This window comes from Falco punctatus (assembly GCF_963210335.1).
Source record: "Falco punctatus genome assembly, chromosome: 11".
NCBI lineage: Eukaryota > Metazoa > Chordata > Aves > Falconiformes > Falconidae > Falco > Falco punctatus.
Genome location: NC_137591.1, coordinates 1,946,641 through 1,973,013, shown reverse-complemented (window position 1 = coordinate 1,973,013; position 26,373 = coordinate 1,946,641). Strand labels below are relative to the sequence as shown.

At 44.6% G+C, this 26,373-nt stretch overlaps 2 protein-coding genes across 7 annotated transcripts; one reads left to right on the top strand and one right to left on the bottom strand.

Moving 5' to 3' along the window:
• Positions 1–372: 372 nt before the first annotated feature.
• Positions 373–13,881, top strand: LOC308071384 (methylcrotonoyl-CoA carboxylase beta chain, mitochondrial-like). 6 transcript variants are annotated; one of them, XM_080406719.1, is made up of 14 exons: positions 1,239–1,378; positions 1,920–2,037; positions 2,412–2,484; positions 3,000–3,196; positions 4,308–4,486; positions 5,406–5,486; positions 5,921–6,099; positions 7,570–7,762; positions 8,794–8,885; positions 9,784–9,940; positions 10,693–10,815; positions 11,412–11,560; positions 12,045–12,126; positions 13,676–13,881. In XM_080406719.1, the coding sequence occupies exons 4-14, from the start codon at positions 3,019–3,021 to the stop codon at positions 13,757–13,759; spliced, it is 1,497 nt and encodes a 498-aa protein (XP_080262845.1). In that variant the 5' UTR covers positions 1,239–1,378; positions 1,920–2,037; positions 2,412–2,484; positions 3,000–3,018; the 3' UTR covers positions 13,760–13,881. The 6 variants fall into 6 exon arrangements, with proteins under 6 accessions (XP_080262843.1, XP_080262841.1, XP_080262840.1 ...); XM_080406717.1 differs by lacking the exons at positions 1,920–2,037; positions 2,412–2,484 and adding an exon at positions 373–579 and having other exon boundaries at positions 992–1,378; XM_080406715.1 differs by lacking the exons at positions 1,920–2,037; positions 2,412–2,484 and adding an exon at positions 468–599 and having other exon boundaries at positions 992–1,378.
• Positions 13,882–13,979: 98 nt separating this feature from the next.
• RPE65 (retinoid isomerohydrolase RPE65) lies at positions 13,980–26,092 on the bottom strand. Its single transcript, XM_080406722.1, has 14 exons — positions 22,661–26,092; positions 21,892–21,974; positions 21,378–21,528; positions 20,662–20,769; positions 20,431–20,572; positions 19,611–19,758; positions 19,253–19,334; positions 18,702–18,834; positions 18,440–18,579; positions 17,623–17,752; positions 16,680–16,794; positions 16,484–16,578; positions 16,261–16,372; positions 13,980–14,879 (listed from the first exon to the last, which is right to left on the bottom strand). The coding sequence occupies exons 1-14, from the start codon at positions 22,669–22,671 to the stop codon at positions 14,728–14,730; spliced, it is 1,602 nt and encodes a 533-aa protein (XP_080262848.1). The 5' UTR covers positions 22,672–26,092; the 3' UTR covers positions 13,980–14,727.
• Positions 26,093–26,373: the final 281 nt, after the last annotated feature.

Genomic DNA, 26,373 nt, shown 5'->3' with positions numbered 1-26,373 from the left:
CCTCCCTGAGGGGCTGAGTTCCTCACTGCATGCTCGGGTGCCCCCCTCAAGGGCCCAGGCCTCTCCTGTGGGCCCAGCTGCTCCCACAAGGGGCCGGGCCTCTCCTAAGGGCCCGGGTGCCCCCCTGAGGGCCCAGGCACCCCCCCAATCCCTGAGGGCTCAGGTGCTGCCCCCCCTCCAAGGGCCTCGGCCTCCCTGAGGAGCAAAGTTCCACCCCCCCGCGGGCTCGGGTGCCCCCCGCCAGGGCCTAGGCCCCCCCTGAGGGCCCGGCTGCCCCCCTGAGAGCCTGGCTGCCCGCCTGAGGGCCCGGGTCGCCCTCTGAGGGCCTGGGCCCGGCGCCCACCGTGCCGAAGGGGGCTGAGGCGCCCGGAGGAGCAACCCGGGAGGGGCCCCAGCCGGCAGCACGCAAGCCGGGGCATCGCAAAGGAGGCACCCGGGAGCGGGTGGCGCCCAAGCCAGCACGTCCCCTCGGGCAGACAGAGGAGCTGGCAGCCGGCCAGGCCCCGGGGCAGAGGACAACCAGGGGCGGGCTGCCGTGCGGGTGGCGGGGCCGCCCCGAGAGGCGGGCCGGAGCGGAAGGTTCGGCGGCGGCTGCCCGAGTAAGGGTCGGCGGGGGCGCGGGGCAGGCCGCGGCGGGAGGAGCGGAGCGGGGAGCGCAGGCGGCGGGCGGGCAGGCCGAGCCCGGAGAACCCCGCCAGCGGGCCGCCGCTCCGCGCTGAGGGACGCCTGGGCCCGCCTCCTGCAGGCCCCGCTGCCGGCGGCTCCTGTGCCCCGAGCCCCGCTCGGCCTCAGGCCGGGGCTGCCCTCCGGGGGCGGGCGGGAACCGGCGGCCTCGCCTCCCCTCCCCTCCCAGCCTGAGGCGGGTGTGCTGTCTGCTTGGCCTAGCCCGCCCGGCGCACCTGAAGTTCCATTATTTTGGTGGGTTTTTTTTTGTGGGTTGTTTTTTTTTTTTTTTTCGATAAATGATGTTTCTTCTCCTTTCGGTCCTTAGGGTCATGTGGAACAGGGCCACCGTGTGCTCCCGCGGCAGGCTGGCCCCCAGCACCTCCTGCCCACTGCTGCCCAGCACCCTGCACCGTGTGTTCCACAGGGAGCGCCAGGACCTGTGCCATGGCAGGGGGCCGGTGAGCCCCCTGTGCCGTGGCCATGGCCCAGTGAGCCCCCTGTGCCATAGCGAGGGGCCAGCGAGCCCCCTGTGCCATGGCCAGGGCCAGGGCCCAGGGAGGGCACCAGCCGCCCTGCCCTGCCGTTCGCTGAGCAGCAGAGCCAAGTCCCAGCAGGCTGCCAAGCGTTACCCGCTCTTGGATGGACGGATCCGGTCCGTGTTCCGGCATGTGTTTGAAGAAAATTTAAGAAACAGTGAGGCTGTGATTAAAAGGTAATGAACTGGGTTTGTGGGCTTTAAAAAATGCTGCTACTTGTGAGACGGTGTCAGAGTTACTTACCGCCACTTTTAGGAACTTATTAACATAGGAAGACTGCTAATTAAAAAGGCCAAAGATTAAAAAAATAAAAAGTTGTTTCGTTTTTTTATGCCTGACCCTTTTGAAGTTTCAGCTAGTTCCCTCACAGCTCTTTTCTCAGGTGGCTTCTCTGCAGAGCTGAATTTGACAAGGATCAGAGCTTAAACATTTCAGCCACCCCAAAGAGGTGCCTAAATGTTGACTGAAATGCCTAAATCTAGGTGCAGACTGTATTTCAAATAATGCCACATGACAATGTTTTGCATATCTTGCCAAGAAGTATTTTTTTCTAGACCTTCATAAAATTTGTTTCCTATTCCGTTTTGTATGTAAAGACATAAGTGGTGACTCACACATTTACAGATCCCTCCTGAAGGACTAGGTGACAGTTACTGCAATTAATCGTGATTCACTGATAAAAGCAGGAAAATGTATTTTATGCATTTCTCCCTAAAGATCAGATGGCAAAAATTGAAATGCCTTTGTTCAGAGGAACCATGCATGAGCTGGAAGCAAAGCTATGGAAAACACACTGTGCCCTCCTGTGGTGGCATTTACGACATTATTCAAAATGGTAAGCTTTTTCCTCCTGAGGTTTTTCAATCTCTACAGTCTGCAGGAAGCCACAATAAGATAATGCAGTCACGTACACAGTGATGCATAAATAGTTATGCCCAACAGTATTTTTAGTTAAAGATGACACATCTTGGTGAAAAATGTTTTATTTGAAATACATGAAGAACCTGGTTTAAGACCAAAATTACTTGAGATACCACATTTGTTTACAGTTCTTTATCTGTAATTGATGCTGCCCTGACAATGACATTTGGTAATCGCTTGCTCTCTTGATGATTGCAGTGACACTGCAGTAATCACTACTTATAAAGTAGATCTTCCGTGCTGTAGATGTAATAATTTATTCTACTACCAGTTACTGATTTTTGTCAGATAAACTTGTTGAAGGGAACTGAAGGAGGAAGCCCTTCACTGGATTCTTCTCTAGAGTAGTTGGAACACAGAGGTAAATGCCCATGCTGAATTAGGACTAGCAAATTATGATAGCCTTATTAATAGCTGCAAGTTTATAGGCTAATGTTGTAGGGCAGTATCTTGCAAAGTCTGCCCTGGTTGCTGGTGATCGGCCCCTTGTCAGTACTCCGCTCATGGGGTTGCTGCCAGAGATATACTGTGAAATACTGTGTGTTGAGTGTGTATGGGCAACACCCAGGGGGGATGTGGGTTTAATATGTCTTCTAGCTATGAACATAAACTACAGATATTTATATTATTTCACTCTTTTCTTGTCTTTATTAGACAATTTTACAATAACGAGACTAAAATGCTTGCTTTAAATAACATACCTGTGCTTTTTGTTACACTTTATGAGAAACAATAGTCTGAAAAGGAGATTCCATCTCCATTTACGTACCATTTTTGTGAAAGCTGTGCAATACGTTTAAGTACTGTGTTCAGTCTGCTAAAGGGTAGCTTGTAAAGGCCGGTTTTCATGAATTGAAACTTTGTTTTTTAAATCAGATACTCAGAGTTGCTAGAGATGCTCAGTAAAGGAGGGGGAGAAAATGCGATCTTGCGTCATACTCAGAGAAACAAGAAGCTGTTTGTTCGTGAACGCCTGAAGTTGCTACTTGATGATGAGTCTTTTCTTGAGCTGTCTCCGCTGGCAGGCCTCAATATGCCATATGGTGACATCCCTGCTGCTGGGTGCCTTACTGGTAATGGCTAGCAAACGTCATGTTAGATGTAATGGGAAGCTGATGAAGTTTGTTTGTTTCATTGCTCATATCTTTAAATATGATTCATATTAGATCTAAAGATGGATATGGGTTGAGGGTATTGTTTTGAGCAACCCATGCTGAAGATGCAGCCCAGGAGGAGGAAGGGTTTTGAACCAATGTGATCTTTAATGTAATGTGAGAGAGGCTGTTTTTGGGTGCAGGGGTGAGTAGGTGGTTGTAGGCAGTGTATATTAGTTGTATTCTGTATGTGCTGCACACCTTCCCAGAGCAGTCAGCCTTGCTCCCTGAAGGTGAGGTGTTTGCCCTTACTGGGAAGGGAGAAAGGATGCATGTGATAAGGTTTGTGGAGTATTTTAGTATCTTAAGAATGTGCTTTCCTACAAAAAGTGGACATCAGTCTATCCAGTAGCAGCTCCCAACATGGAAGAGTTCAGCCACTGCTGCATTATTTTTCTATGATTTTTGCTGGGAAATCTGGGAGAAACCTTTAAAGAAAAAGAAGTTATTTAATTTCTTCTAGATTTAGTAATTTATTCTACGTATCAGTTACTGATTTTTATCTCAAAAAATTTAGGATGATGTGTTGAAATAGCTGCTGTCTGTTAAATGAAAGGGGACCAAGTTACTGTGAGGCACAGGAGCTGTAACATTTATTTTGTAGTATTTTTTCAAGTATTTTCATTGCATTTTGAAGAGCAGTTCAGGTTTAAAAAGTAGCTAGAAGAACAAAGTATGAAATTCTATCTTTTGTTACATTTTCTAGTTTTATATAGGTAATTTTTAATCAACTTCCCTGTTATCTCAAGTGTTGGAAGTCAAACTATGTATTTTTTTTTTGTCTTATATTGTCACCAGGAGTAAGCTTGTTTCAAGTTCTGTCATTTAGGTATTTTTAAAATGTCATTGGCTTTCAGCTTGCTATTCCAGAGAAGAGCTATAGATTTCTTCCCTCTGTGGTACTTGCAACTTAATTTGCAGCTTCTTGATATAGTATTACCGAAAGAACATCCTAGCTATAATTTGGCCGCCTTGTTTAATCTGTGGTATTTTAGAGAGTCCTGATAAATATCTGTGGTACCATTTACAGGAATTGGCAAAATCTGTGGGGTCTGGTGTGTCTTCATGGCAAATGATGCAACTGTAAAAGGAGGCACTATTTATCCGATTGGAGTGAAGAAACAATTAAGAGCACAAGAAATAGCCATGCAGAACAGGCTGTTATCCGTGTACCTTGTTGACAGTGGGGGAGCATTCCTGCCACTACAGGTAATATTGGGACCACTTCATAGAAGAAGATACCTATATTTATCTTAATCATATTAATATTTAGCAATAAACCTCAGATTTATGTTGTGTTTTCTTGGCTTGGCTGACTTTTGTTGTCTGTCATACTTGAGTTTTGTCCAAAAATCAGAGTCCAGGAGATTATTTGAAGATTTATAACAGCACTGACCACTTTTGCGTTTAATCACATTTTAGAAACTTGAACATCAGTGGGGGAGCAAAAGTGCTGACCAAGGATGGGCATTCCTCAGCATGCCAAAATGCTTCTGTGTCTTTAATAAATTAGTATGTTGTTTGAGGTTTCTGTTTTCAACTTCAGAATCTATAAAATTACTCTGTATTTTATTGTAATGGTTGTGATAGTAATGCAGTAACCTCCATGGCCTTTAACAATGTAGTTTTTGAAATTCTTACTGTAAAAGGAGAATTTGCACAGGTTACTGTCCGATGTACGGAGATCATATTATCAAAGAGACTGTAGTTGTTCTCTCTCCAGACTGAAAGCAAATTCATAGAAAAAAGTTTTAGCTGACATAAGGAATTGTATCAAAAACTAAGTAAAAAGGGAAGCTGTGCTGAAGTCATTTCACAGGTGAAGTATGAACATGAGCTTCCCCTGCTCTGTGTTTACAGTCTCAGTTTGTGTAGAATAAATTGGTTTCACAAAAAAAATGAAATTTACCTCTGCTTTCAAAACACAGGGGTATTTCTGTGGAATTGCACAATGTATAAGGGGAATAAATACCATTGCAGACGCTGTATATGGGAGTTTTAGGTATGATTGTTGGTGACCTTCCCAGAGTGGGTTGCAGTGTGTTTGTGAATGGAGTGAAGAGGAAGTGTTGGCTTTTGTAGTTAATTTAATACTGAAACTCACTTTGTCTTTTCTCTGCAATGTCAGTCAGAGCTGTTTCCTGACAAGTTGCACGGTGGCAGAGTTTTCTACAATGAGGCAATCATGTCTGCCATGAGAATCCCTCAGGTACAGTGTCATTTGGAGTACAAGTAAGTGTAGTATATGCGATCAATAGAGTTCTGAAAACAGTTTTGTTCTGATACAGATCCTAGGAACAACTCGCGAACATGCATAACATTTCCTGAAGCTCACTTTTGCTATTTGTGGGGCAGGGAGATTCAAATAGTATGTCACATAACAGAATACTTTGGCCTTAAGGATCTAAGTGTTTACCGACTGATCATGATGGAAAAGCATCACATCACCAGGTTATTTCATAGTACACATTGAACTCTCTCAAAACAAGCATTGTTGTTCACGCTGGTATTTATATCTCTGGTTCATTGTTCCCTGAGCTGCGATTTAGTCTTTGGGATGTTTCTGAAATAAACCTAATGGTTTTGCCTTCCCATTCTCTTCTCTCCAGCATCTTGATTTGTTTTGGTTTCTGTGTCCTTCAGGTGGCAGTGGTGTGCGGCTCCTGTGTAGCTGGAGGGGCCTATGTTCCAACCATGGCAGAAGAAGCTGTGATTATAGATAAAATCGGTACGCTCTTCCTTGCTGGTCCACCTCTGGTAAAAGCTGCTACAGGAGAATATGTCTCTCCCGAGGACCTAGGAGGAGCCAAACTTCACACTGAGTACGTGAAATAATTCTCAGTAATAGTAGAGAGTTCAGCATACTTAGCTTTAAAGAAATTGTCATTTTATTTTAAATTAGTGTTACTGAAGCTGCTCCAGTGACAGGACACAATATTGTCCTCATGGACTGAAAAACACATAGTGAAAAAAAACATGGTAGAAATTATGCATGAATTATTACAGAACTTGGTTGTATGCAGTTATATACGTGGGAGTGTCGTGGGGCTAGATATAACTCTTTGAAATGAAAAAGGTAACATGGCAATGTAATTTCAGCTTTACTACTGAAGGAACTTTCCACTTCCATTGTGTATATATATAAACACACACTGTGATAGAAATCTCCCATAAGTACAGAGGTCAGGATTGGGGCCAAAAGTGGAACCTGTTATTACACTGTTTTCCTCCTCTAGTATGGGTTTTGTGTTAGATCAGCCAAATGGAAGTAAAATTAAGTGTTGTAACAGGGTGAAGCTGGGACTGGAGAAGTCTGGTTTTGGTTCCCTGTTCCTTCCGCATACTTTCTGAAAACTTCAGGCAAGTCAGTTCCTCTGTGCCTTAGAGGGACCAGTTATAGAAGAGGGATGGTATCACTTCTTATCCTGATGTAAACATTGTCAGTATACATATATTAAAAAAATAATTGGGAGTGTTCAGATACTGTGATGATGGGGAAAATGCAGAAGATATTCTTTTTTCTTCCCTAAACTGAGGGGAGAGGTGGTATGACTTCTTTCCATTTGTCTTGGCTGCTTCTAAAGACACGAGACTAACTCACCGCAGAGAAGCATCTGAATGCTTGTATAAGTACCTGAAGCAAAGAAGAAAAATGGAAAGCCTGCCTGCCACTGCTGTTAATGAGGGCTTCATAGCAGGAGATGTGCAAACAGGAAATAAACCGGATAGCAGCCATCTAGCCAGGTCTTTAATGCTGTTTTTCTATGTCAGAACTTTCTGTAGTTCAAATAGTTATTCCCTTCTAAACAGGGAAAAAAAGGTGGCTTTACTTCTTTGTTCTTGGCATTCTGTGCTGCATAACCAGGTTCCGTACCTTTCTCGCAAAACCAAATACCGGCGTGACAGTCAGGTGACTGTTAGGTGTAACATTGTCGTCTTTATATCCGAGCGGGAAGTGCTTATTTTGGAATGATTTTTAAAGTTTGTTTTCCCTTTATTATATCACTTGCAACAACATCATCATGAAAATAAATTCAAAGGTCTTTCTTTAATGTAGATGAACACGTAAGTCACAAAGAAGAACTTCTACTTACTGTGAATTTGTTTTGGACTTGGACTGCCCAGAAATTCCACTGCGTTGTGTTCAGCTCATTCACACAACAAAATCACACAATATTTTCCGGGAGTTTGGGAGTCACAGTATGGATTAAGGTCTTTCCTTTAGTTTGGGTTTTCTGTCAGAATTCAGGTTTGATTAGTTCAGCACTGATTAATGTCACTTTCTCTCCTAGAGTCAGTGGCTGTAGTGATCATTTTGCGTCTTCAGAAAAGGAAGCCTATGAATGTATTCGAAATGTTATCTCTACATTGAATTATGATCCGCTGCCAGAGGAGATCACAGAGCATGACAATCCTCTGTATAGTCCTGATGAGCTCTTGGGGCTGGCACCGCGAGATTATAGGTGTACTCTTCCTGTGAAACTGGTAAGGTGACAGATGCTGTGTTCCTTCGTCCTTTTGGTCTGCTCTACCCGGCAGCTCCAGACAAACAGCCGACAGGCTGTTCTCTCTTGGAGAATCCTGAAGTACCTGAGAGATTCCATTTTATTACTGAATAAGTTGCCAAACTGTCTTGAGTCTGCAACAAAGCAGAATGGCAACAGTTCTGTAGAATTACAGAAAATATTAAGGCTGAAAACCTGCTAGAGATAATTACAGATTATGGCAGTTGATCTCCATCTGTTTCCATGCACTGTTTAAGATGCTGATATGTCAGTATGTCTTGTACTGTGTTGGCTGCCTTGAGAATGTTACACCCTTTAGTCTCCTCTTTTCCTCTCCCCCCTGCTTTTTTTGTTTCCCACCCCCCACCCCCCCACCGCAAGCAGTCAAGCCTCCGTCTTGTAGTGTAAATGCCTAATGAAAATAGTGACTGAAAAAACAACAAAGCTTAAATTAAGCTTGTTTGAAGTTGGGACAGATGCTAATACATAAGCAGAGACATGCAGAGCTGCCCACGCTATTTTCATTGTGGTGTTCTAGAAGAGATTTAGTTTCCAAGGATGTGAATCCAGTATCTTTTCCAGGGGTAGATTCCCACAGTTAAGCAGATTGACTGTAATAAGTAGCGTAGCTTTGAAGGCAGCTTTTAAAATGTGTTTGAAAAAAGCATGAGCAGTGTGCAACTGTTTCTTATGCACACAAACCATAACTGCACACACTGGGTTTGTTACAACATTGTTATGCATGTGAATGACTGCTCCGTAACACCAGAATTATTTCGGAGTTGAACTTTGGCTCAAAATGTATGGCTGGTAATCAAATGTAAACACAATTTCGATGTTTTAGGCGTATTGAGTATTTAGTAGAGTGTAAGACATAAAAGGGCCTTCTATGCTCATGTAGGTTGACTTCTTGCATGATACAGGTCTACTATATGAACCAAGTATATCTTTTAGCAGAACTATCCCATTTCACTTAAATTTCTTTAGTAAAGACTGCCTATTTCTTTACAGATTCTGAGCCGTCTGATGGATGGAAGCAGATTCCAGGAATTTAAGGCTAATTATGGAACAACATTAGTGACAGGATTTGGCCACGTGGAAGGGTAATTTCACTATCACTACGGATGTATTTGTCTAAATAGCTTTCATATCATCATGAGGTTTTACAGTATTCCAATAACAATGTTTGTGAAGCTCCGAGTCAGTCAGGAACTGATGATAAAATACTTCTAGAAAGCCTGATCTTCTGCCCCTGAGCTCTGAATACACCATGTCTCAGGCCGGTAGCAGCAGAGAGTGATTACAAATTAATGGTTTTCAGGACTTCCTCAGATGATTTGTTTGTTCACAAGAACTACTAGCCAGGTATTTGGAACACTGAAGTCTCAGCAGGTTCCTTAATAAATAAGAAACAGCATCTTTAAAAGTGTTCCTTCCCAAACTGACTTGAAAGCTATCATCCCTTCTCGCATGTGATGGAGATGGGATGGACCTTGTGTAATTCAGATCAGACTGTATTATGAAGACATTCATGAAGCATACAACGCTCCAGTCAAATCATATTAGGAAAAAAAAGGTAGCAAAATACATATTTTCCAGCCTCTTTAGGTTGAAAGCGTAAACTTTTCGGATTGACTGTTACATTATCTGTTAGAGGAATTGAGAGTCCTGGCACCTTGTATGTTGTCTCGCAGTGTAAACTCTGGCAGGTCATCTACAGCTTTACCTGCCCTCTGGGTATTGTTCTGTGTTCATACTTGCATGCTTTACGTATCAGGAGTGCTGTAAGTCTTCTTGTTTGTTAGGTGGGGGGGGGGGCCCTTGAATGAAATGACACACATATGTGCATCCTTTTACATTCCAAATTTCTGTAAAGAGCGTATCTGTGTGTATGTGTGCGCGCGCAGGGATATTTATGTTTCCATGCTTCAGAACATTATGAGCTACAGTTTCGTAACTTCTAGGGTTCACAAGTGAAAATGTTCATGTCTTGTTTTGTAGGCACTTGGTGGGGATAGTAGCTAACAATGGGGAGCTGTCTCATGATGCTTCTCTCAAGGGTAGCCATTTCGTACAGCTGTGCAGCCAGCGGAGCATTCCAATCCTCTTTTTCCAAAATACTGCCCCGCCTATAGCAGAGCCAACCAGCATCTCACAGGTATGGCACTTTTAGTTCAATATGCTTACTTCGAGCTATTCCTAGCTTCTTGTGTTTAAGGTTACATTTTGAAAATTACTAATTGCTAGGAAATCTTTTTTTAAAGCACTCTTGATGGTTTAATCATGAAGCTTCATAATTACTTTGTTCTTAAAACTTTCCATTAGCATTCTCTCTTTATTCCAATTTTAAGCAGGCCTGTATGCTTATCTAAAATGGTACTGTCCAGCTGGCAACACAAGCTGTAAAACTTGGAATTTATAGTGCTTTTAACATTGAAGTACAGCCTACTGACTCGTCTGATGCCACTGTGCTCCACAAAAAAATAGGTATTTCTCTTTTCTAAAGGTGAAGGCAGTGAGGTACAGTATGCTTTGTCCTGCGCTGCAGAGAGCCTTATCGTAGAGCCTACGTTCAGTTCCCATCTGTTTTCTGCAGCCCTGTTCCTCCCAGCTGTCACCAGCACTTAAGACAAAGCCTGGCATAATTGTGTTGTATCTGAGCTTTGCTTATACCTGGGAGAGCTAGGGTTGCTCAGTATATGCGCACTGGTTATAACTGTTTTGCTGATTTACATTGTAAAATAAGTGCATAATGGGCTATGGTAGTTAATGATGCTGTCATACTGTTGTGGAAGAAACGATCATACAGAATTGTAAAGAAGTAAACATTTTAGAATTACAAATTTGGTGGGAGCAGAGAGAATCTAAAAGAAAGACTTAAAGGATCTAAACTCTTTATTTTCATTTCAGGCAGAGGCTCACTCCAACAGATTAAAAGCCCAGGCCTCCATGATGGCTGCTGTTGCTTGTTCTGCTGTTCCCAAAATAACCGTTGTCATTGGCGGCTGTTATGGGAGCGAAAGTTACGTGATGGTACGGGTGGCATAAATCTCATGGGTTTGGTAACAGGCTTTCTACACTATAGCAAGGTTTCACAGCACTTCATTTTTAAAACAAAGTTGGCTGTTGTGACAAACATTTAACTTAATCTTAAAGTAAGAAAAGCATCGTGAGATGTGATTATGAAAATTTGGTCTGAATCTAAGAACCTAGAGCCAGGTCTAAAAAACAGATTATCTGAAAATGTCCCTTCTTGGGAGCCAGTCCTGCCTTTTTCTCAGCACAGGTTTTCAGTGATCAAGGAGCATGTCTCCTTTAGCTGTTACTGTGTGCACTGTTCAGGCTGCTAGTAAGTGCAACAGGGCTCTTTGTTTGCTTGGGATTAAACATACAAGAGCTTGGAGGGAAAACTGAATTAATAGAATAGCAATAGTGAAGGCAGCGGGGATTGTGATGGCTGCTACCACAGGATGCCTGTACTGATACAGGAGCTGTAGCTGTGATAGTAAAGGACACGGTAAATGCTTTACAATTTAAACTGTATTACATTCTGCCTTGAACTGTGTCATCTACAGCCATCTTTTTGTGATTAATTTTAATGAGTTTGTACTGTGCATTGCTTTTTGTAGTGTGGGAGATCGTTCAGTCCAAACTTTCTGTTCTTGTGGCCTAATGCAAGAGTTGCTCTTATGGATTCAAGACATTTCTCCACAGTCCCACAAGCTGGGGACAGTGACTGTACAGGAGATGAATCAGAGCTAAAACATCTGAAGAAAAAGTAAGGACATCAAATGTAAACCCTTGCAGTTACACTGGGATTTAATTAGTTAAATTACCTACTTCTGTTCATCTTACTGATCAACACATCCCAAACAAATAAAGCAAATGTGAATCTAATGAAAAATATTTAAAATTTCTATGTAATTCTATGTCTGCTCTTAGGATCTTCCTAAGGAAACACAAACGTTTGACTGACTTTAAAAAACAACCAACCCCCCCTGAAACCATACAACCCCAAATCAAGATATTCTGCTGTATGTGAAACTGGCCATCACCTGAATGTGGAAGATGGTCTGCACTGCAGAACGATCGGAACTGTTATGTATCATTTGCTGGATTCTAACAGATTTTAACAGTAGTACTGCACATTTACTTGAGATTGAAGTATATTCCTTTTTCATCTATGATTTTGTTTTACTGGCCTGATGTTTTTTATTACATTTTTGTGCTTTTAAGCTTGTTTAATTCTCTGCCTTCTCCAGGCTAGAGGAAGAAAGCAGTGCATTTTACTCCTCTGCCAGACTCTGGGATGATGGTGTAATTCTACCTCAAAATACTAGAAAGGTAGGACTTTTTTCCTTACAGTACATTTTATTCTCGCATCTCAAAAGGATCTTACGGTGAGTGTGTAAGCCTGTGACTCACTCAAGGTCAGCAGCATGCTGATTCCCAGAACTGGGTCTCCCACTTCTCACTCCATTTTCTGTGGAATTTTGTTTTGTAATTCTTATCCTTTCCCCATGACTCTATCCCAAAAGTTTCTGTTGAATTCTGGTTACTTGAGTAGACCATTTCCTCGTTGAACCTCTTAACTGACTTTACCATTTGATTCTATTTTGGTCTTGCATAATCACTTGTATCTTCACTCTTTTAAGTTCAAGCTCTTCACTGTTCCCATGGTTTCCATTTTGTCCTAGGATGTGTCTTTTTGTGACCTCTTCCTGCTTGTAATCTGCTGCTTACATTTGGGATGCCCCTCCCCTTTTAATTTATGTTTTAAAGCTGGCAGACATCCACTTCATTAGATTTTTCTTCTGAAAGCTTCTGCCTTTGCTCTTCTGTCTTTCCTTGTTAGATTGTTTATTAGCAATACTTAAAATGTTCTTTGCACTTCTGAAGCTTGTTTACTTAAGCTCACAAATACAGCCTGCTGTCAATGAATCCCTCTAAATATGGTACATATTTGTGGTAGAGTAGATGTTAAATATTTTCAGTGGTGTTTATGGGAACTTTGATAATGGGAGAGCACCAAGAATTATTTTCTAGTACTACAGCCCTGAGACTACCAATCTCTAGGAGCTACACATGAAAAGAAAATATGTGATAGTTGAAATGAGTCATTGTTACTCTCAGGTAATTTCTACCAGCAAGCCACAATTCCTGTTTGCATGTGTAGCTGGTTTTTTTGGGTTTTTTTGTTTGTTTTTGTGTGTTTTTTTCTTTATATACAATATAATTTTGCTACTTTTTCCCAGTTCTGGCTGCTAATAGATAGAATTTATGTTTAGCTTTGTCTGAACTGACAGCCTGTGCTCATTCAGATCCTTAAATGTGCTTTTTTTTACAAGCAGGCTTTTAACAAGCAGTGTGTGCTCCAGTAGCAGTGGAACATGGAGAATTATCTTGTTTTTAGAGACCAAACCCAGTTCTTTATTTTCAGTCCCTGTTGTCACAAGACACCGAGAAAGATGACTTCTTAGAAAAAGATGAATCTGGAAGAGTAGGATGTTTTGCTAATTTTTTGATATGTGATTGGGAATTGTAGCAGCATAGCTACGTAATAACAGAAACGGATTATCACATAATATATTTTCATTGGTGTTTTACAGCAAAAGAGCATCCCAGTGTTCCAAAAGCAATTTTCTTGTCACCACAGTGCTGTAGTGGTGTCTGTACGCGATGAGGGCTTTTCTTCCTTTACTTTCCCCCCCCCCAGTGGTACGTTACACTGATACCTGTTTCCCCCAATGCTGTATCCAACTTCATTTTAAATGTTCACTGTTTTGAAAAGAGTAAGAACAAATGCATTACTGAATGAGGGCATAACTAGTAAGTTCTACTAAATTTTTGTTTTAGAGGTTCATTGCTTATATTGGTTTTTGTTTTTAATTAGGTAATTGCACAGTGCTTAGAGATTATGGAGCAGCAGAAGTACCAGGTCATATCTCCGTGGCAATATCCTGTCATCAGAGTGTAACTGCAGCCATTTTCAAATAATCAGCCTTTTAAAGTTAGCACCATGTATGAGGAGTCTTTAATGTAAATGATTTTCTAATTCTTTGATACCGTTAATAAAAATGTTAAACCATTGCAGACCAACAGGAATCCTGGATTTTAAGTCTATAAAGCAATAAGTTTGTATTTTGAATCACAGCCTTTTAGTAGATTAGTTTAAAATTTATTTTTTGAAAGGGAAGGCTTAAGTGAGAGTCTGTGGCACTCTAAGGAAGCAAATTCATCCCAAGCTGTAACAATTGCTTGGTTCTGTTCATATTCATGTTTTAACATTAAATCCAAACCCAAGAAACTGCATTTTGACAAAAGAAATGGGAAAGGGAAAACACATAAGCTAGTGCGTGCGGTATTCAGCCTTAGTAAAGGACAAAATGCTGCCTGCCATGCAGCTGTGGGCCTGCCAGTTCAGATTTCCAGAGCAGCTCTGGAAGGGCTCCACTCAGGTTGCTCTAGGAGATAAGGGAGTGACCAGGAGCAGATTTAAATCCATACTAATACTTCAGTATAAGCTAAAAATTACTTTTTCTCAAAGCACGTAACAGTGCATAGAAGCTGGTCTACATAATGGTACCATGTGAACAAGTATTGAGTTTACACCGTGCTGTCTCATGCATATTTCCCTCTGCTGCAGCTGCAAAGTTTAACTTTGTGAACCCCGAAACCTCCCTGCTGCCACCCAGACTTGTGTTGTTTTAACTGTATAGTTCTTAGCACTGTATGTGTGGGACTTAGGGCCAAGAGTGTATTTGAAAAATATCTGGTTAAGTATTTTAAATAATCATCAACAAAACTGAAATACATGATCTTAATTAAGTAACCATACAAATAAGAAGTGATGTTGAAGGAATTTAGCTTGAATGCTTGTGAACGGAGACTGCACCTTTTTGGAGCTGGAAGGAACCTAACGCGCTGTGTCGCAGGCAGCAGTGGTCACGCTCTTTTGAAGAGTCCGTGGAAAGTCACGGGGATGTTCACCTCCACTTCAGCCCTGGCCACCTCACTCATGTCTTTGGCGCTCAGGATCAGGAGGTAAGCGGGCTTCGGCCCTGTGCCCGGGCTGATCACGATGCTCAGCACAACCCCTAGAAGGTGAGAAAAACAAGCAGCCTGTCCCAGGTGCGCACACGCTGTGTCCTTCCCTGGGGCCGGGCAAGGTAAGCGTAGCCACCGGCACATGGGGCACCAGTAAATCCTGGTGTTATTGCATGATCAGCAGTTCTGAAGTAGACTCAGATTATTTATTTCTCATACTGTTTTGGGTTCTTGCTGTATTTGCCTTGCCAGCCAGGGGTGCTGCAGCACACTAGCTCCTCTAGAGTTTCCTTTTTAAAACAGTGAGAAATGTTTTTATTCTGAAAAGCTATCGCAGGGGCTGACGAAAAACATTGCTTACTGGAATAGATATCAAATTTGTCCATTAAGTTTTTCAACATTATGAATTAATTCATAAATTACTTTATAATTCTGCTTCTGAGGTTTAATGTGAGAAGATACCCATTTCTGGACCCTGGTAGCCCTGTGTGGAATGGATGGGACATCCTAGCTCTTAGGTTGCTTGTTCGTTTGCGTACTCTGGGTCTGTCATTGCAGGAGAACCTGGGAACCGCCACACACCATAGCCCGTGACAGCGTCAGGCAGCCCTGGGGAAGGTGACAGAAAAGTGAGCATGGAGCCCACTGTTAACTCAGCTTTCAGAGAGGGCTTAAGTCCTAGGAAGCAAGAACGGCTTAAACATTTTCCTAAAATGCATGTTGTCTACTTCAGTTAAGGAAAGCCTTTAAGAGCAAGCTTAAAACTTCTTCATTTCAGTGGGACTTAAGGCCCTGCACAAGCACTTTCCTGAACTGGGAACAGGTAATAGGAAATTTGGTTCTGTATAAACTGGCTCTTAAATTCAGCAGGGTCAAGACCTCTCTCAGCTTCACGTAATCCTGTTCAGGGATGAGGAATTGAGGGAACAAACGGATGTGCTCTCAGGCCGAGTGCTGCTGCTCACCCTCAAAAATAGGTACGGGGCGGGGCTGGGGATGCATGAAGAAATGCGTACAGTGCTTGGCGTGAATAACTATGTGTCCTCAAGTGACAAAGCCTGAATTCACTTCTGTATGAGGAGGGTGGGTTGGGAAGAGAAAACACTTTTGGTTTAGAAGGGGTTCAAATTTTACAAAGTTCTGCCACCTGGAATTTCTTAAATATTGTAATTCGTGATGGAAAAAGGCTAGGAAATTAGGACAACAGATCATCTAAACCTAGAGGTTCTTTCTCCTTTGTTTTCATTCAGTCTTAATTTTCCCAGATTTCCTCAGAAACATCCCACCAGCGTTAGGACAAGGCACATCTCCTCTGGAAGCTGTCTGCAGGCCCTGCTCCTGCTGCCTCTGACACAGACTTGTAGACAGCCCCCAGCAGGCAGGCACCAGCTTTCCAAATCCCGATGCTGTTGACCAAAACATGGGTATTACCATCATCTTCCTCCAGGGCATCTGGATGGGAAACGAAGATTGGCTCCGATGGGTAGGAATCCGGCTCCTGCCACACCCAGGTCTCCTTTGTTTTAACATTCAGCTTGCAAAGCTAAAGGGGAGGGGAAAAACCAAAACCCCAACATTTCAGAAATACTCTTTGTTGTCCTTAAACTGAAAGCTGATAGAAAAGACATGCCTCAACCCCTTCACTGATAGTTACCCTGTCTGGGACAAAGTGATTCAGCCCCAGCCCATATGTATACGTGTAAGGTTTCCCACCGTATTTCTTGTAATTGATCTGTGGAAATTCAAAGGCTACAAAAAAAAAAAAAAGTATATGCATGAGGATTAGTGGAACGCAGAGTGCAGGTGGTACTCGCATTGCTGCTGGCTGTGCTTCAGGCTTGTCATCGTACCATGGCGCGGCCCTGAGAAAATAACTTCTGGCTCCAGCCAGATGGTCTCATCACTGCGCAGCGTTGCTGTAGCTGTCGTGTAGGGCAGGGTGACCAAGTTCTTGCCCGTGTCAGCCTGAGACAAAGTAAAATATAAAAGAGAAACGAAGAGAGAAATTCCTTAGTCTATTTGCACAGATCAGTTGCGAACTGCATTGTGAAGGCAGCCATGCACAGCAGAGCCTGGTCCGGCTGCAGGGCAGCAGCATGCTCCGGCATGGCTGCGGCTTCCCATGTAGCAACAGTGCAATAAGAGTGCCTATTGTTAAAACTGTCCTGTACGTCAGCCTTGGCTGTGCTCATAAGCACGCGCATCCCTTTTTACCCCTCATTAAGACATTCAGAGGTTGTAATTAAGCACTGCAATGTAGGGTTGTGCTCTTTGCTTGATCAGCAACCCAGGCAGCTTTGTAGCTCTGCAAGTGGCTCTGCTGACCTACACCCCCCCAGCAGCCCTTGACCCACCTGCCAGTGACCACGAGTGGGGGTCACTGGAAAAAAACCCCAGCAGTTGCACGCCAGGAGCATTGCACCGGGCTGGCCGCTTAAGGACCTCACACTGAGTTGGGGCTGGAGGATTTAAGCACACATGCTTGGGATGCAGCTGTTCCCTTTTCTGCTCCCACCAGTGGCACCCTCTGGGATTAACTGCTTCCCTGCAGTCTGTGCTTTGAACAGTAATGTAGGGAAATGGAATAACAATCAGCTGAAGAAAACAAAAAGTTTCTCTGCACACTCATATTTTTTATAAGTTCCGCTCCCCATTAAAGTGTTTAATTTGAATTAAACGGGGTCAGGCAGAGCACTAGTGGTGCTTGGCCATAAGCCCTGCAGGGGAGCGGCGCAGACACAGGCATCTCTGAGCCCTGCTGGCAGCTGCAGTGGTGCAGAGCCGCGCTGGTACCTTGTCAATGTTCAGGGGCAGCACATATCTGCGGGCTTCAGGCTGCGGGGCTTTCTCTGCCTGTCGTTTCACTTCATCCCAGTTTGCTCGCAAGTTGGCTAAGTAGAGGTAATTGTAAACAAACTCGAACCTGCAGAAAAGTGGCATTACAGACAGAAACAAAGATGGTATTTGCAAGTGGGGAGAATGTCAAACGCAGGTGGTTTTTTTTCCTAAAACCAAGTAGAATAATATGAGTCCTGGTCCAGCTCCTTGGCAGAGCGAGCCGTGTGTGTGTACCATTTCCCTCCTGAGGAAAACCCAGCATGTGCTCGTTCACACTGAGCACCTGGCAGCAGCGGCCAGTATAAGCTCAGCTCAGGGTGTCCCAGGGTCAGGCATCGCCATTTCAGTGCTACATTTCTCTTTGTTTACATGAAAAGCAGCATTCAAACCTCAACCAGATCCTGCTCCTTGGAGCCCCAGGAGCCAAAATAGCATCAGCCCTTTGGCAGTCTCTAACATTTATTAAAGGTAAAGGCAAATTAAAGATAAAAATCAAATTTTTCTTGGACAACGGGTTTCAAACAGGCTCTCTGCACCTCTGGATAACTTCCACACTGTGTAGTTTATGCCTCACTATATGTTAATATTCAGACAGGTTGGAGGATGTTGATGCGAGAGCCAGAGATGACTCCAATGGGGAAGGGATGTGCCAGCGCAGGGACTGGTGTGTCAGGCACTGGGACTCCACTGGCCCCCCATCAGCTCATGCAGGTGGAGGCGCGATGCCGCAGGGACCCTCAGCCGCCTCCAGCTTGGCGTTGCCAAGACTCACCCCTTCCAGGTGCAGAGGTCAACGATCAGAAATCCGTTATCTTCATAGGTGTTAATGTGATGGAAGAGGTTGAAGGCCGAGGTGCGGTATTTGATGTTGAGGAGCCTGCCTTTCTTTTTCTCTGCCACATGAAGCCAGACCTGAAAAGCAAGCACCAGCTTGGTTTAAGCTCAGAGAAATGAAGGTGGAACCAATATGATGGACCTCGCAGCCCAGGGCTGGCTGCCCAGTACAGCCCAGTTCAGTACAACGAGCCACTTACCCCCATGGTTTCGTTGGACTCAAAGCAGTCCATGTAGTTGGCTCCCCAAAGACTCCAGGAGGAGAGGAACTTGAGGAGGTTGATTTTCACTGGTGTTTCAACAAAGACTATGTAGTTTGAAGTCAGCCCAAAGCTGTTTGGAAACATATGGGGAGCACATCAGGCTCACGGTAGTTAGTTTGGGCAAAAGCCATGTAGTAGTTTGCCTTACGCACTGAATACAACATGTGGATCATCACTTAAAACAACAGGAATATAAACATCCCAATTTTGATAGATCAGCTGATTTTAGTTGCTGATTACATGCAAGATGCAAGATGTGAGAACAAGCCCTGTGGGCCATTTTGTAGAGCGTGCAACGCCAGCAACACTGTACACGCGTTCCCCACCCATGTGTGCTTGCAGAAATAACAGAGGACTCCGTCAGACTGCGCTCGCTGCTCCGAGCAGCTGCTTTGCCGCGGGAACACGCCACGTGGCACATGTGAGCAGCATCCCTGCCATCTTGTCAGTTGGCCTGCACTGCTGTCCGCTGGCCCACGAAACATTACCTGTGAACGTAAGAGGGCTTAAACCTGTCGCTGCAAGGGAACTGCACCACCACCTCCGACTTGTTCATCGGGTCTTCCTTGTCTGGAACGGGACAGTTGAAGGGTTATGGAGGGTTTCACCTGCACTCAGTCTGTATTTATAGTGTTTACCCAGCAAGTTTCTGCCTTTAACACAAAGGAAGTTCATGATTTCAAAACCACTTTGAAGTGTTTTAAAGATAACATTTCTGTTACTTAGAAAAGCAAAATTTAAATAAGATTTTAAAAAGTTAACTTGATGAAAAAACTGTTTGAAGGACAAAACCCCGTGATTTATAGCAAGGTTTTCTCAGTTTGCTCAGAGCTGGGATTAACAGACCTGCCTGAAGTGGAGGAATCCGTATGATATTATAGGCAAGCGCAAAGTTTTTTCCAAAGCAGTTGCCAATGTTGTAAACCGTCCCGTCGTTTTCAATGTGGGGATGAGCAGTTGCCCCATTGACGGACACGTATTTACAGAGATCCACCTGAAGAACAAGATGGAGAAAGTCAGGAGCTTTCTTGGCAGGAGGTAGGAAGTCACCGGCTCTGCCGGGCATTGCAGGTCCATACATCCGTGCTTCAGATGTGTGAATTTCTTCTCTAAGCCCAAATCACTGTCTGTTCTGTGAAAAGGAGAAGAGCGGCAAAGCCAAGCTATTTGAGCCGGTCAGGTGAGCTGATACGGTGGCAGGGAGAGGTTTGGGATCCTGGGGTCCAAAAGGAAAGGCTCCACAGGCTGGACGTTAGTAACACAGCAAAGAAAAAACATCAAAATACACATTCTGCATTACATACAGTTCTTCAAGGTAAACACAGCTCAGCTCCAGTATCAACGAAGGCAGCTCTGGTAGGAGCCCTCCCGTTGCAGTCCCCTTTGGCCAGGCTGCATCTAGCTCCGGTTTGCTAAGCCTAACCCAAGCATGAGGATATGGACCCCAGACCCCCATTGCTTCCTAATTAAATATTACTAGAGCAGCAGCAGGTTCATTTACAAGCTCATTCTGACTCTGCTCTCATTAATCCTCACAGCTGGCTTCGTTTCTGCATCATCTCCCTCACAAACCCCAACTCTTGCTGTGTCGTAAGAGGTTGCTATTAGAAGTTTTCATTTTTATCTTACTCCTCCACATATTTAGAAGCACAGTACAAAGACCCACCTGCTTAATTGTCTCTAACGTATCTGGGTTAATTTTGGTTATGAAGTTGGTCTCAGTACAAGCATAGTAATCTTCACCAACAGGGTAGACATTAACGAGGGCGTTATCAGTGACCTCCACACCTTTGAAGTATGAGAAAAACCTGAGCAGAGAAAATTGACAGGGAATCAGCATCTTGGAAGTGGAAGCACCGTAGGACATCGCTGCAACATCTACACAACCCCAAGGTACCTGGAAAAGATGTTCTTGCATGGGTCTGGGTATGCATAGGTGCCAAATTCTGTTATCACGATCCTTTTTTCGGTCATCGCTCTCACGTAAGCATCAGTCCTGACAAACCTGGGGAGGGTGGGGACAAGAAGGTACGTGACAGGTATAGCTGTAAAACCACAATGGACTGTGCAATTAAAATACTAATATTCTTGCGATGAGTCTCCTAAGACCTCTGAAAGCTGCAGGTCGCTGCAGCCTCACATTGCACCTGGAGCACATGGGGTCCAGCAGCCACCCCCGCACTGTGGCACCAGGAAGGGATGGCTGGTGGAGAGCTGAAGCTGATGGGGAATCCAGTGTTTTCTCTAAATATTCTGCTCCAAACACCTGAAAGCTGATAGCTCAGCAGCTTTTAACTGGAAACACATTCTGGTTTTCAGACAGTGATGTCATTCTGTCACTGACTGCAGCTACATCAGCCCTCCCTGCCCTCCTCTTCCAGATGTTTTGTAATCTGCACAAAAAGTTGCATTTCTGCTAACTATGAGAAAGTTTCAGTTATTTTTGGCTGGTTTTAGTGATCTCACTGTTAGAGCTCTTCCAATAACCGCACGGACTTGAAATAACTGGCACCTCCCACATGCTGGGCAGCAGAGCCTGTCCCCAGCACTTACAGTTAAGCAAATGCTTCGGTTTTGGTTTTGTTTTTTTTTTCTTGAAAAATTGCAACATACCTTCGGTGGTAGGTAACGTGCCCCTCCTTGAAGTCGAACTTGTGGAGGAGCGCCTGGCCATCGAAGAGGTGATAGAAGGGCTCTGCACCCACCTCGAACAAGCCAGGACCACATCTTAGGAGGCTTCCTCGCAGCCAGGTGGGAATCCTGCCTGCAGAAGATGCAGCATTCGTATGTGCACAGCCCACGGCAAATCAGACCAAGTAATTTTTACTCTATCAACAAAAAGAACAAAACTTCAAACTTTTTTTTTTATATGTATCAAACTTTGTTTTTAAACATGCATGAGCTCTTTGGTTTTCTTCACCTATGCACCTACTGTAGACCAAGATGGTCAGTATTGAAATGCCTAAAGATCCCTCCTCCAGCCTGTCCTTTCTCTACCCCAAAATGCACCAGCCCCGTTATGTTCTTCACCTCCGACCCTGTGCTTCTGAAGCCTCCCAGCTCTGATGGCCCACAAACTCCCAAGAGCAAAAGCTGGGCAGAAGCAGCCCAGGGAGCCCACACCAACCTGTGACGTGGGCGGTCACTGGAGAGGACAGCTCCTCCACGGTCTCAAAGAGCTTCTTGTAGCCTCCAGCGGGATGCTCAACTCTGAAAGGGCCAGTGGACCTGAGGTTAGCCCAGTGGCGAGATAGCTTTGGAAACCCTCTCCCTCAGAGGTTTTGTTTCTGGATGGACTGATCTGTGACTTGCAAATGATGTGAGAGATCAGGAGGGACAAGCACCAGCCTTCATGGGGGAAAGGCTCTGAGGGCTTTGACCAGCAACGACAGCTGCCTACAAACTGTCCTCAGCACATGGCAGAACAGGGAACACCGATGGAACAGCCTGTGCTGCAGCCCTGCAGGCAAACATCCTCACCCAATGGACAAATTCAGGATATTCTGAATCGTCAGGAAGCAAAATCCAATTTGTATCTTCCAGGACTTGGATAAACATGGTTTTCCCTTTTTTTTTTTTTTTTTCTTTAAAGCAAAGTATAGCTGAAAATTATGTTCCAATTTTATCTACTGCAGAGCATGCAAAGACACACCAGACACAAGCTGCTGTACTGCAAAGTACAGACCATCCTCTGGTACCCAGAGGTGAGCCTGTCCCCAGGCCAGAATCATGCTTTGGCACGGGCTGTACCAGCACGGACACCAGTGCCCCCCCCCCCAGCCCTCCCCTGTGCACTGCACTGACCCCCAGCCTCGCAGCAAGCCCCCGGCCAACGCTGCACTGTGACAGCTGCCAGAGACTTGCTCCCACAGAGAGAAGCCCATAGGAATACTCACTGGCTGTACATTTTCTCCCTGATGAAGGGCCTGGGCCTCCAGCAGCCAAGCACGCAGCGAGAGCTGTGTGTGGGGTATTTATGGGGTGCTGAGCCCTGCCGAGGGGAGCCCCGTATCTGAAACCACCCCCACCAATGAGCGCACCCTGGGAACAGAGCGAGCTTTCACCACCAAAATCCTCCCTGGGCTTTGAGAGGTTTTGTTTTGCTGTTCACACAAAAAAGGGCTTTGAATGTTTTTCTGAGACCTAAATTCTTCCCAAGCAGAAGTGATTACAAAGGAAAAAAAACAGCAGAAAGGAGTGAAATGGAGCGAGCTGGAGTCGCGCCGCTGGGCGCTTGGCATGGCCGCCCAGCCCTTCACTGGCACCCTGTGCCACGGGGAGACCTTCCCAGCACCGGCACAGGCTGAGGGCAGCAAGGAACCGCTCCGTCCTGCTAGGGCCCCGCAATCCCGTGTAACAGAGCACTCCCCTGCACCTGGCCACCTGCCAGCTGAGGATGGCGCTTCGCCTAGGAGCCACACGGTATTAGAGACACCAATGAGAATGTGTCAGTGTCAAAATTATCATTCCTAGCTCCCGTACACATCAGCCACCAGCTTTTCCCTCTATCCTGGGCTTCTGTAGAAGCCTCTCTTTGCCGGCTTCAGCACATTGGCACGAGTACAGCAAGACTTAAAGTGCTACCTACCAGCTGGGAGGGCATCAGGGAGCATTGTCACCCGCTGCTACTGTACATCGCTGTCCACTTACCACCACTGTCTCCCCCTCTCCTCCCACTCGTTTTATTTAGCAGTTTCAGTGCAGTGGCATGTGCTGGCAGCTCCAGTTGCTGCACAAGGCAGATTTCTTATGACTTAATGCACATAAAGTAGTGTTTTTACACGGGTTGTTAACAGCCCTACACGCTCAGAAAGATGTCAAACCTGATGGCTGTTTGTTTTACACAAAGCACAGTGGCCACTGTCAGAGGTGGCCCGAAGATCACTTTAAGAAACGGCCTCTAGTAAGAGTAAACATTTATGAAAACAACAGTGCGGTAAAGAGTAATTTCAAAGATTAACAGGATTAGAAAGATTACTGCTCCCCCCCTCACAGGTAGCCTGTAGTATGGGATGGAGATATTTCCTAATACCACGTATGTTCAGGTAATCTTCCCATACAAAGAGCAGCTGGGCTCCGGTGATGAAAACCGTGGTGAAAGGAGAAAACTGGACATTAAACAGCCCCCGTGTTCTATCAGCCGCTACAGCTGTTACGTGAAAGGTAGGCTCCTTCCTGCGTTGCTTTTGTATGTTTTCTCTTTGTGAGGGAGTGTTTCCTTCTGGCCTGAGGGTTCATTTAAGGCTTCCAACTGAAAAACAAGATATCGAATTGAGCATTCATGAGCTCTTTGACTGAGGCCTCCAGTTAACCCTTTAAATTAAACCACCATAATTACATGGTAATTTGTCTGTGGAAGCATCCCAGCAATAAACATATTCAATATAAACCCGCGTGCAAACTCAAGGCCTCTTAACAGTGCAAATAATGTGGAAATTTTTAATTAACCCCCGGATAAGGGCTCAAACCAGCATCTTAATCTTTAATGTCATGAAAATTCAGTGTTTCCATGGCAACGGCATCTTCCCAGGCCCCATCCTTCTCCAGTGAGCTCCGGAGGCAGACATCCAAAAATGTTGCTGGCCCCCCACACCAGCAGCACGGTTTTCGTCCTGCATCTTACCAGCACCAAGAATGATTCTCAGACTTGGTGGCAAGTTAGAAGAAGGATGGCCAGCACAGGCAGAATCCAGCCCCCACGGCTCTCCTTCCTTTTTGCTCAGCACTGCTTGAACAGCATCTGCCCACCAGGGCCCCCTCCCCAGGACCCCGACCAGAAAGGATGAGCCGGATCGGCTGCTCAGACACGTTTGGCCTTGATCCTTTAGACTGGTATGGGAAGATACGATTCAAAGAGCACTCTGCTATTGTGTTTCCTGTTGCAGAGCCTGGAGGCATTCAAGACTCAACGTGGCCCTGAGTAACCCAGTTTAGTTAGACCCATTTTAAACAGGTTTGGGGCTAAATCAGAAATCAGACTAGAGATAAAGAAAAAAATTTTTTACACGGAGGGTGGTGAGGCGCTTGCACAGGCTGCCTGGAGAAGCTGTGGGTGCCCCATTACTGGAAATATTCAAAGCCAGGCTGAACCGGGCTTGGAGCAACCTCGTCCAGCAGGTGTCCCTGCCTGTGGCAGAGGTTGGACTAGATGAGCTGTAAATGTCCCTTCTGACCCAAATGATTCTACGGTAAATGACCTCTGAAGCTCCCTTCCCATCAAAATTATGAACCTATGATTTTCAGTCTTTCCCCCTCCCCTTCAAGTATTAATTTTGCCACTTCTCTCTGTCTGCTGCCCACATACAGTCAGATTTGGAGTACACAGTTGCATCACAGCTCAACACTGAGATTACCCATTAACATTTTATCCATGTAACATCCTGGGTTTTTTCTGCTGGTTGCTTTCTTGGAATCACTGGGTGCCACTGCATTATACGGCTACCAATGCATTATAAAACTGTTCTTCCTTGCAACTAATACAATAAAAATAAGTTATTGGCACTAATTAGCAAAAAAAGGTGCTGCTAAGCACAAGTAGCAGCATCTCATCCTGCCTTTCTCTGCAGGAAAGAGAGGCAATAGATTTGTTTACACCTGACTGCCAGCAGACCAGGCGGTATTGCAGAGGGCAATCACAAATAATAGCTCTAAAACACTTAAGCAAAAGAGAAGAGAGTTTTGAATCTGTGTATGCAAGACAGTAAGTACATGTCAAAATCCCAAATGGCCAACTGTAACTGCATCTGAATTGGTCACGTGCTGAGGGAACAGCTCCTGGTTTGCCCAAGACAGCATTTATGAGAGCTAACCAGCACTAGAAATGACACCTCTACTGAACATGGTTTTGAATAAATATAGTCCATTGCAAGTGAACAAAAATACGCAAATAAAAGGTAAAAAAGTCTAAACAGTTCATGTGAGCTTGCTTCTCATGTAATAGAATTATAAAAGACAGTGTGTACTGTGGCTTTTTAATTAAGAGACTGGAAATTGCGAACCAGCCCCAGGCCCCCTGACCCACCCCAGCCTACCGCCTCAGAGGAGAGAGAGGGAGCAAAGCCCAGTAAAACTACTGCCCAAGTCCCCAGCGCGAAATCCTCACCAGCACCACATACGGTTTGGTGCTGGACCCTGACAACGTTTTCTTCTCTCTAGTCAGTGTAAGGCAACCATGAATCCTTCTTACAGTGCTGGTTTTCACAGGCAATTCTGCTGCACCACATTGTGCACAGCCAATAGATTGCAGGCAACTGCGCGCTCACTGCTGAACTGTTCCCCATGCAGAATTGCAATGTGGTACTTAAAAAAAAAAAAAAACAACAAAGGCTTCCATAAAAAAATCAATACATAAATATTTATTCAAATATAAAAGGCTTCCATAAAAAAATTAACTCAAAAGAAAATGATAGCTCGAAGAAAGGTTTCAGTTTAAATTTAAATTTGTATCTGTCATTCATTTGGAATGTTTTAATTGTCCCACAGCTAGTCAATTTGTCTATTTATTCACTATTTTGTTAAGTTCCGTCAAAACCTCAGACGGGAACATTAAATAACATGGATCAAGAACTCTGAATAATGAGAATAGTCCTTTGAAAGCTAAATCCTAAGA

What these genes read in the sequence shown, in the direction of transcription:
- LOC308071384 (XM_080406714.1), top strand. Translation starts at nt 963, where the DNA reads ATGATGTTTCTTCTCCTTTCGGTCCTTAGGGTCATGTGGAACAGGGCC. An exon ending in GGAGCCAAACTTCACACTGA is followed by an intron (nt 6,100 to 7,569) that starts GTACGTGAAATA and finishes TTTCTCTCCTAG; the next exon opens with AGTCAGTGGCTGTAGTGATC. An exon ending in GTACTCTTCCTGTGAAACTG is followed by an intron (nt 7,763 to 8,793) that starts GTAAGGTGACAG and finishes ATTTCTTTACAG; the next exon opens with ATTCTGAGCCGTCTGATGGA.
- RPE65 (XM_080406722.1), bottom strand. An exon ending in CACGTTACCTACCACCGAAG is followed by an intron (nt 20,770 to 21,377) that starts GTATGTTGCAAT and finishes CACCCTCCCCAG; the next exon opens with GTTTGTCAGGACTGATGCTT. An exon ending in TGCCCTGGAGGAAGATGATG is followed by an intron (nt 14,880 to 16,260) that starts GTAATACCCATG and finishes CTCACCTTCTAG; the next exon opens with GGGTTGTGCTGAGCATCGTG.